This window comes from Triturus cristatus, chromosome 4_2, assembly GCF_964204655.1.
Source record: "Triturus cristatus chromosome 4_2, aTriCri1.1, whole genome shotgun sequence".
NCBI lineage: Eukaryota > Metazoa > Chordata > Amphibia > Caudata > Salamandridae > Triturus > Triturus cristatus.
The window spans coordinates 143,821,561-143,832,338 of record NC_140586.1 but is presented as its reverse complement, the minus strand read 5'-3'; the positions used below and the strand labels follow the sequence as shown (position 1 = coordinate 143,832,338).

The 10,778-nt window shown below is 42.7% G+C and overlaps 1 protein-coding gene across 1 annotated transcript; it reads right to left on the bottom strand.

The window, feature by feature from the left end:
* Window positions 1-637: 637 nt before the first annotated feature.
* LOC146833184 (keratin, type II cytoskeletal 5-like) lies at window positions 638-9,607 on the bottom strand. The gene is made up of 9 exons (XM_085600841.1): window positions 9,105-9,607; window positions 8,663-8,880; window positions 7,404-7,464; window positions 7,145-7,240; window positions 4,988-5,152; window positions 4,397-4,522; window positions 3,602-3,822; window positions 2,537-2,571; window positions 638-1,768 (listed from the first exon to the last, which is right to left on the bottom strand). Exons 1-9 carry the CDS (start codon window positions 9,516-9,518, stop codon window positions 1,569-1,571), a joined length of 1,536 nt encoding a protein of 511 aa, XP_085456967.1. The 5' UTR covers window positions 9,519-9,607; the 3' UTR covers window positions 638-1,568.
* Window positions 9,608-10,778: the final 1,171 nt, after the last annotated feature.

Here is a 10,778-nt window from a genome sequence, read left to right as displayed (position 1 = left end):
TGTGAGTATGCCACTTTTGCTGCAGCCATGATAAGATTTAAATGGCTCAAACTGAGAATTGAAGAGAGAATAATGGGTGACAAAAGAAAACTTATCAAGATTAGTGCATATGTTAAGGAGCGCTTCAGTGGGAACAGTTGTGAAATAGCTTTGTCCTATTCCTTCAGAACCGTATTATGCCACAGTGTTGTGAATTTTAGCAAAAGCATACCATGCCTCCATAGGTAGGTGTTATAAATGAACGACTCAGTAACAGACCTTAATTACAGCCCTTTCGCTCAGGAGGAGGCTGGTGGAAAGTGTGGCCGTATCTCCAACACCTTCGGCTCCGTCAGGTAAACTCTTTTCTTAGTAGTTATCGAACAAGCTGGTAAAAGTGTGGACTTTTGAGGGGTGCCTTATTCTGGATATTCATTAATCAATTTGAAGTGCTTGTATTCCACCTTTCCTATACTCATTGTCAACAAGTCAATGTATTATACTGCTGGTGGTGGTGTTGGCCCCCTACGAGAAGGACTAAGTTACATTTCTTATAAGTTTGCTTTATCAGTGCATCACAGATTCTGCTACTTTCCAATTGTTGCTTTTGCCCTATTAGCGAAACCAAGAGTTGAAACACAAAGACTAAAAACACAGGTTGAATTTGACAAGCAGTTTAATAAGAGACACAAGAGAGTTGGGAGGTCCCAGCCCTGAGCACCGACAACCAGCAATACCAGGAAGTTTCTATGTACATAGGACACCAGGGAGCCTACCGGTCTGGTTCACTCAGAAATTGAAGTTACACAAGTGTTACAAGTAGAAATCATGAACAGTTGTCTAAATGTAGATTGTGGGGATGAAGTGCATATCCTATAAATTCATAGTATTAGAAAGAAAATAACAAAGTTTAACTGAATTTTAAGATCTATCCCTCAAGAAGAGAGGACCAGATCTTTCTTCCGTCTTTGGCACTTTACACCCCACGGAAGGCAAATTATATATTTTTGCCTTTGGTTTCTTTGTCAATGGACAATCCTAAAAATTCTTCCTAAGTGGCTGTTAAATGGGTCCTTTCACCACTATGATCTTGACATACAGCAGGTAGAGCAACAGGTGAGCACAAGATTCCCTGGTGTAAAGAGTGCGAAGACGCTCAAGGAAAGACAGAAGGGCAGCAATAACTAATTCTGTGGCATAGAGCCTAAAGGCATCATGGCTCCACCAGCAAAGGGAAATGTAAGAATAACTGCTCAGGGATGGAAGGGTTAGCCCACTGCAATCACCCCCTCTCCTTCCCTCAAATACCACTTGGCAGTTTCTCAACATAAAGATTATCTCCACTTCTGACCCCCATGTGAGGTGTTAAGTCAGTAGGAATGTATATCTGATTGGTGGACTAGCTTGTGTAAATACTTTGCCTGACCGTGGGATAACACAGATACTGGCAGCTTGAGGTCTGCAGGTAAAGTCTTTTTTGATGAGGGAGATATGGAAGAGAGGTGGGCTGGATGGACTCCAGGGGGTCAGTGCTGCAGTCAGACAGCAGGAAAGCTCTTCTTTCACGTGGGGTCTGGCAACCTTCTGACTTAATAAAACTTCTTCTTGGAGGTCGAGGTTGTTGAGGCCACGGCCACTGAGCTATGACTCTGCTTGCTGTATCCACCGGCTCCTTGTCCATGGCTTTGTCCACCGGCTCCTTGTCCATGGCTTTGTTCACCGGCTCCTTGTCCATAGCTTTGGCCACTGGTACCTCCTGGAGTGGGATTGTGAGCACTGCTGACTACCGCTGTAGTGAAAAACAAGTCACAGTTAACCGTCTGAAATTAACTCCTCTATTAAAAGAGAACAACATCTTGAGAGCGCTGGCTTTATTTCATATCTACAAATTTGGGGGCATATTATCAAGGACGGCGTTAAAATTAATGCCGCTTTAGCAGCAGGAAACTGCAGCTAAAGCAGGGCTTGATAATATGCTGCAGAAAATTCCAATAGAAGCCCATGTTCACACCAGAACATGGACTTCTATTGGAATTCTGAAGGGCATATTATCAAGCCCATTATCGCCGCTTTAGCGGCAGTTTCCTACCGCTAAAGCGGCGATAATTTTAACGCCATCCTTGATAATATGCCCCTAAATGCCTACCCTCCTCTGGCACTTGCACAATCGACTGTCACAACTTTAGGGATAAAGGCTCCTTCCTAGACATTGGCTGCAGGTTAAAAACGGGAAATTAACAAATAGGATAACTTGGTGCTGAGTCTGATCCTATATTCGAGATCCCTGGTATCGGTTCTAGAGAACATATCAATGCCTTGCTCAAACAATAAGTGAACACGATTTCTATACATAGAAAGATTTGCTATATGGGACACCATTGCACTGAAAGCAGAGCCATGGTCAAACGAAGCTGCTGAAGGGCAGGCGGATACAATTCCCCATCCAAGCTTCTTTCATCAGCTGGTGAGCTCTAGCATTTGCAACCATAACAAACATGACACAAGTTTAAGGATATGAATATAGGTACAGGTGCAAACAATAGTGAAATGCACTTACAGATGCTAACAGAATTTTGAATCTCGCCAGACATTCTGAAAAATAAAGAAAGTAGAGTTAGTTTAAGGGTACTGCAGCTCTAGTTTTTCTCACTTATAAGAAGATCACTCAGGAACAGCAAGCAGAAATAGTGTTCGACTATTGCTGTATTACGTCAGGCATACACACACCAATGCACAGAAATTAAGGCCAAGGTTTCATATCTTCAGGTACCTATGCAAAAAGTTGCCATTCCTTTCTGTTTAGCACAAATGTGCACCATAATGCTTTCTCCTTTTCCTTTCACTCGGAAATGAATACTACTATTCACTCTAATTCTAAATTACCAAATACTGGCTGAAATTTACTTTTAGGACAAATACTATGCATGATCTTGCATCGGAATGAAATCACTGTGACAATGTACTGTCTGTCCGCATCCCTTTTTCCTTTCATCTAAAGATTTGTTTACAAATTTACAATGGCTGTAGTGCTACTAAGGGTACTGATTGCCTCATAGACCAAATCTCGTTCTTCAGACACAGTGTAAAGCTTATTCATTGGAGGGTGTGGCCTAAAGGCTTCACTACTTTTGGATTAGACTGCCAAAGATTATCTGGATTTATATTATTCTGTGACTATGACACCTTCTCGAAGACCGCCACTATAAGGACTGCATCATTACAACTGTGCCTCTGTGTAGCTGCTCCTTCCCTTATTACTGCATTCACTGGGCAGATGCTGGAAGGGCCCTCAATTCGAGTGCAGCATCAAGTGCAGAATAGAATGGTCTGGCTGTAGACCTAATCTTTGTTCATTGTATATGGGGCTGAAATTTATCAGAAGCGAGGGCGCACTGTGCTGCACAGTCCGCTGCCTGGTCACATTCCCTGCTGCCGGCTAGTCTGTATGCAAAGAATCATCAGCTCTGTTATTTTGAAAATCCTACTAAAAAGGACAACAGTGGGAGGGTTTCACAAACCTGGTTCACACACTGAATTCCACATTAATGTGCAGTGGGTGCTTACATGGATTGGACTAGATTGATTATTTGCGTACCCGTGTGACTCCAAGCTGTGCACTCACCTGCTCTCTTCGCACTCCAACAGGGACCTGTAGGTGGCAATTTCTACATCCAAGCCCATCTTGAGATTCATCAGCTCCTGGTACTCCTTCAGTTGGCGAGCCATCTCCTCCTTGGCCTTCTGTAGAGCGGCCTCAAGTCCACCCAGCTTTTGCCTGGCATCTTTCAGGGCAAGCTCTCCACGATCCTCTGCCTCTGCGATAGCACTTTGCAGACTTGCGATCTGGGAAACGGAAAACATAGCCATGGTGAGATGTGCTTAATGTCCTGAGAGATATCTGTTTTCAAGCTAAGCAATAGGAACATCTTGTTCAAGTATTTAGAAACATCATTGCTCATGTAGTTAACTTATGGGCAATTTTGCACTTTTCATTGTATCTAACATGCCTAGGAAACTGACGGTTTGAGAAAAAAATCATTGACTTACTGTGATGCCCAATGCAATGCATGTTTAAGTGAAAAAAGAATTGTCTCTGAGCAGCTGAGATTGTAAGAACCAGTGCAACAGAGCAGAGAAAGTAATTAACCACGCGCTTATCACGTGAGAAGTGAAAGATGCGCATCTGAAGGGGTAGACTACAGAAAAAAGAAAAAATGAAAATGCTTCATCTCAGCAAAAAGAGAGATCTTGTGGTGTGTTTCAAAGGTAAGTAGAGATTTGTCGCTCTTTTAAATTATCTTAATGAGCATTTCTCTTCAGAAAAGTAGGTCTGCAGATGCCCAACCTGTAAATATGTGCATTAGTGGTTTTGTTGTGCACACAGGTAGGCCAGTGTTTTTAAAATTCCATGTCATACCTGTTTTTTCACACTGTCAATTTCAACCTTCAGCCTCTGTATTTGCCGGGTCAGGTCTGAGATCTCATTCTTGGTGTGTTTCAGACTATCGCCATGTTGTCCAGCCACCTCCTTGAGCTTCTGGAACTAGAGGGTCATAAACAAGAGGAAATTGGAATGAGCCAAAGGAAAACCTCACCTACTTCAAATTTTTGAAAGGAACCCAAGATCTCTAGATCTCCCCAAGTGCAGATTCGAAAACACCACAGGAAAATACAAGCTAAAAATTAAAAAGAGAAAAGTTGTACTACATCAGCTTGTGAGGTCTCCTCACTCTTTTTCAATTGACATGCTTCCTATGATCCATTCCACGGCTGAGATGTTTTAGGTAGTGTAAACATACATAACCCAGGTTTTGTGGCACATACTCCCAATATATAATTTCTCTCTACCCTCTACCTTTATCCTGTGTCAATTGAATGTCTCTTCTGCCTTGAAAGACAATGACAATTAATGAAGTGACATTTGTTCTCATTTAGGGAGCATCCTAAATACTTGATCATTGGTCCACAGTGTAGAGTAAGCGTACTTTGTTATTTCCAGGTCTCATACCTTGTTTGCAAATTCACGCTCCGCTTCTTGTTTGCTCCTGTTTGCAATCTCTTCGTATTGAGTTTTGACTTCTGCCAGGAGGCCATTCAAGTCCAGCTGCCGGTTGTTATCCATTGAGAGGATGACCGACGTGTCTGACATATGTGATTGCAATTCGGCCATTTGCTGTAAATCAAATGAAGATGTCGTTTGCACTCAATGTTTATTATGGTGTTTGCTTCACCATCTATGCTAGGATTTCTATTACCACTGCACCCATCTATGTGTAATCCCATCTAACATTATACGTTCCCATTGAGCAACATAGACAACCTCAGCCATACTGCTAAACATCTGAGTTCAATTCACATCTAAATAAATAATGGTTCAAGCTGATATACAGCACAGGGATGTGTTCACAATGCCTGAAGCCACCAACTTGGTTCAGGTGGTAGTGGTATCCAAAACCAATTTCAGTGACAGAACGATACCGACAATTGGGGAATGTACTCTGCGTACAGCAATTCAGTACAGAAGTACTGTATAGTACAAAAGTACTGGGTCTAGAACTATCGACAGAAACATGATGAAGAAACATGGCGCAAAAGGCCCTGGGAGTGGAAGACCAGTATAGAAATGCATGGTTTCCTGCCATTGCATGCTCAGTACCGACGTACTAGTGGCAGGACTCCTGTGAAAGGGAAATCTATCCAGGAGTACAGGTGAATGCATTCTTGTCACAGCAAGCTCAGTGCAGGGTTATGGTGACCAGGATTTGATTAGAGAGAACGTCAGTGCAGGAACACTGGAGCCCGGACTGTCGACAGAAACTCATTATAGGATTTTTGGGGCCAAGACTCCTGGGAACAAGAGCTCATGACTGAGGAAGTACAGAAGTAGTGGATCCAAGATATCTGCACATAGAAGTTTGATACAGGTATACTGGAGCCAGGGTGTGCAATCGAAACACTCTAAAGGAGTACTGCAGAGAGCAATCCTATTACGGGAAGAGCGATACAGCAATACTGGATGCAAGATGTGTAAGCTCAGTACACAAATGCTGTAGACATGATTCCTGGTACAGAAGCTCAGTACAGAAATACAGGAGGTAAGACTCCACTGAGTGCAAGCTCAATGTGATGTATATTTGTGGTTCCTCTCCTCTCCAGATGAAGCCTGTTAGATCTCCTTCAGTATTACGTCCCACTCCCTGATACGTTTTAGAGTCATGTTCCTTGTTTTAAATGTTGTTATTGTTACTTCTACTGCTACATTAAATTGTTGTTCTATGCGTGCAGCGCCCACATAGTCCAGAGTGACTGAGCGCTGTAGATAACTCTCAAATAAATAAATAAACAAATAAGTACAAAGGTGACTGGATTCTTGTCACTGGAAATTCAGTACATTCCTATGGGAGCAGGACTCATGTCAACAAACCCTCAGCAGGTGAATACTGGAGCCAGGACTATTGTCTGAAGCGCAGTACAGCTGGGCTGAAAATAGAACACCTGCCGACAGAACAGCAGTACAGAAGTACTGGAATGCAGGAGATGGGCTCTTGTCACAGGAAACTCGGTACAGGTTTATACAGCACAGGTTTATGGGAGTCAAAGCTTCAGCCAATCGAAACTCAGCGCAGAAACACTGAAAGAGGACACATTGTACTGGAAGCCAACTCCAGTCATTTGCTGCCCTGACTGTACTCTGCTCAGTGAAAATTCGGCACAGAAATGTGGATTCCAGAAATGTATATCTGATGTAGCGTAGCTATCTAGGCAACCTTAGTAGAGGAAAATGGGAACCAAAAAGAGACTTATTAGTGAGGCTTGGCTAGAATTACTGGAGCTTGCCCTCCTGCCAAAGGGATTTCAGAGTAGGGATACAGAGCCTAGGACTCATGCCAAGAGTGTGGAAAAAGAAAGATGCTGCAACCTGGAATCCACCCAAAATAAAAGAAATAGAGCAATATGATGAAACCTAGAACTTCAACTGGTCGTAGCTCAGTCGGTAGTGATATTGTGCATTTAGAAACCCTGTCAGTCTTAACTCAATACTCAAATGTGAGAGTTGCGACGTCTGTCAATCCAATCTCAGTCAGGAGTCTTGGCAATCTAGTATCTTGGTTGTGGGAGGTTAACAGCAAATCTGAAGGTTGTAATGCAACATAAGAGAGCTTACCGCCTCATAGATGGACTCGAGGAATTGGATCTCTGAACTCAAGGAGTCCACCTTGGCCTCCAGATCCACCTTCTTCATGTAGGCCGCGTCCACATCCTGCGAAGGGAATATGAAAGGTTATTGTAAATGGTCTCTTCTCTTGGTCTCTATTTCATGTTCCTCCAGGTTTATTATTATTTTGTCAGGCTTGTGCTCTGCATGCTTCTCTTCGTGTGCTTCGTAAGAAGCATGCCCCATCACTTGTGCATGTATTGCTTACCTTCTTGAGCACCACAAAATTGTTCTCTGCCGTTGTTCGCTTGTTGATTTCAGTTTCGTACCTGTCGGGATGAGGAAGAGGGAGGTCAGTGGTGAAAACAGTAGCTAAGACTTGAAGATGGTCAGAGAGCGAAGCATGCCTACTTCCACGCCTGCATGGTCTGTGGCACTAACTCTGTACCATGCTTGCCTCGGGCACTCTGTTCCTTGCAGAACACGCTGAAGCTTCTTCACTTACACAAGGTAGATTTTTTTTATATAAAAGTCCAACGTTTGAGTTTAAGAAGCAGGCAAGTAACATATTCATTGCTCTGCCTTTGCAAGGGCTCTAATTAAACCTTAGGTTCTATATACTGAAAGTCGTTTTAGTCTCCAGATACTGTTTCTTATTCCCAAAACAAGCCCAACCCCTAAATCCGTGAGCACGCTCCTATAATACAGCGTTGTGGCAAAGGTGGCTTTGAAGATGGGCTCAGGAGATACGATTTAAACAATCTGGACTATTTATAAAGATTAGATCGGGATTATCAGACTGTAAAATCTACACAGCATACAATGATTGTCTGACCGTAAAACCAACAGTATATGTAGAGAATATCTGGTAGACTCAATAGAACTAAATGTTACAAACAGTGTGATGACTAGGTTTACTTTTCAGGTATGAAACAGACCGTCGTGAATGTCAGTGAAAGCACTTCCTGGAAGGCAGAATGTAACACCAAATAGCCAATAGCATGAGGTGAAGGTGTTACAGTCATCTAGATGCATCTAAAGCTCGCTTCATGCTCACTTTATGTATTGTTTAAAGAATTGGTAGCAAGAAGTATTGGAGACAGCAGTGTTCTCAAACAAGACATAACAATGAGAGAGCTGTATAAATAAGGGCTATTCATGAGAAATAGCCAATTAAGGTTTGCAATTTGTATTAAAAATATAATATATATTGATCAGTAATTAAATGCTACAGTAAATATGTTGACATACCATCTAGGGTGACCAACCTGTGCCACAGTGAAGACATACATTTTCTATTGTCCGTCTATCCCTGTCTCAGTCAAGAAGCGCCTCACCGCCTCACAGTATTGTACCACATGCGCCTACTGACTTGCTCACACACATTTTAACTTCTATTTGGAGATTGTTTTAAGTTCCTTGGTTTGTAAACATACAATAAATAGAAATACTGTTTATATAGGTCTCATCTACGTTTAATCGGTGACACTAGGTAGGGTCTCACTTGACAAATGCTGTTTTACGTACTTTTTCTTGTAATCTTCCACCATATCCTGCATCTGCTTCAAGTCGCTATCCAAACGGACTTTGCTATTGACCAAATTATCTGCATTTCTTCTGAGGCCGTTGATGTAAGCCTCAAACATGGGTTCAATGATGTCCCTCTTGCTACCACTTTTTTCTTGCTGCTGCAAATAGCGCCATTTGGTCTCGAGCACCTGGTTCTGTTGTTCTAAGAATCGAACCTTAAGAAGAAGAAAAATGCGATTTACTAATGTGATTGATACGAGTTACAGAACTGAAAAGGTGCATGAACCAACAGCAACTTGCATTCAGTGCTGTAAATAATGTGTCCAGGGCTCTAAGATTATTTTAAGCGATGAAGTGAGAGGAATACAGCACTCTCCCATCAGTATGTCTACAAAGGGCTCAACATTTCAAAGATAGGGTATTAAAGTTGGGAGCTTACCTTGTCAATGAAGGAGGCAAATTTGTTGTTCAGGGACTTGATCTGCTCGCGCTCCTCTGTGCGCACCTTTGAGATGGAGGGGTCAATCTCCAGGTTGAGTGGTTCCAGGAGGCTGTGGTTGACAGTGACCTGCTGGATGCCACCAGGAGGGCACGTTGGGAATCCAAGATCCCCCCCTTTGGCAGCACCAGCACCAAAACCGAGCAGATTGCCACGAATAGCATGGCTGCCTGTGGGGATGGAGATCCTTTTTTTCCCACCGAGGCTGTAGAGGCTTCTGCTGCCGACGCTAGCAGCTCCAGAGTGAGAAGCAGAGGAGTAGCTCATTTTCCCTGCACCACCTGCACCACCACCTCCAACAGAAGCGACGCTATAGTTTTTCCCAACTCCACGAGAGGTCTGCCTCATGCTCATGATGGCTGATTTGTAAGGGATGTAGAGTGGAAAGAAACCTTAAGCAAGTGCAGGGACAGAGGAAAGACTGAAGGAGACTGAACCCCTCTGTTGATAAGCCACAGACGCGGCCCTTTTATCTGTTTGAATTTCTGGGCTTGGTTGCATCAGAGCAAACAGGGTTAATTGAATGCAATCATGGGCTTGGCATCTCTGGCAGCGCCTATCCTACTCATTCATCTAAACGAATCACACCTATAGAATTAAAAAAAGACTTGCTCTGCTAGCAGACTTCAATCTCCTACCTGTTATCATGCAATCACACTCTTTGTCAATAAGTTGATAAACATCATTTACAAAGTTGATTGTAATATTTCATTAGATGGGTGTGTTTCTCATGAGTGAGAAGGCCCCATGCTTGGACCTGTTCATTTAGCTTTCTGATTCCCTAGGCAGTCAGTCCCTGTCGCTTAGCCTTCATTATGTGTCTGGGATGGAGAAAGAAGGGAAAAGAAAATCAGTGATTAGCACAGATGAAGGCGGTCTCTGTTTTACCTTCGAGGTGGTCCCCAGTCTGACCACAAAAAGGTCTTCAAAGTACATTTAGTAGGGTGAAATGGGCAAGGAATATGATCCAAAATCCCTGCTTAACATGAGGGGACCATATAAAGAAGATGCGTTTATTGTCAGGATTCTCTATGCTTGGCTATTAGCTCATGCCTTAAATTAGAAAATGGGCGACAAATGAAACGAAACAAGGGCTGCCTTCTCAGTAAGAAGAACTACACCTGGCATGGTCTTATGTGCTTTCTGTCCCAAGCTGACATCGGTCTTGTTATAGTGGGTTACAGAAGTAAGTAGAAAGTTTACATCGACATCAATGGGGACAAGATATATTATTCTGGCTAGCTCATGCACCTTTAGGACACACTGTTATTACTTCTATTTTGTTCAAATATATGACCTCACATGCATAGTCTTGGGGGTACCAACCTCTAGGTCGGTATACAGAGACGTTTTAAGGACTGGGCAAAGTGAGCTCTGGCCCAGGGCTCCAGCCTTTCAAGGGGCCCCTAATAGATCCAACTCTGTTTTACAGAGTCTTGCCAAGATGATCTTGAATAATTCTTAAAGAGATTATTTTAAATAATGTTTGCCTCTAAATTATTTTTAATGTGGGTGAAGTGTGAGATTCTATTACATACATTTTGCAGAGTAATGTTGTGTTTATGGTTAATGAAACATCCCCCAAAAAGTTTTTTCAGATTAAAACAGGACCTC

Excerpts from the sequence above, each read along its gene's own strand:
- LOC146833184 (XM_085600841.1), bottom strand. The coding sequence starts at position 9,518 with ATGAGCATGAGGCAGACCTCTCGTGGAGTTGGGAAAAACTATAGCGTC. Across the intron at positions 7,241-7,403 it reads ATTTTGTGGTGCTCAAGAAG|GATGTGGACGCGGCCTACAT; the intron begins GTAAGCAATACA and ends TTCCCTTCGCAG. Across the intron at positions 4,523-4,987 it reads AGCGTGAATTTGCAAACAAG|TTCCAGAAGCTCAAGGAGGT; the intron begins GTATGAGACCTG and ends ATGACCCTCTAG.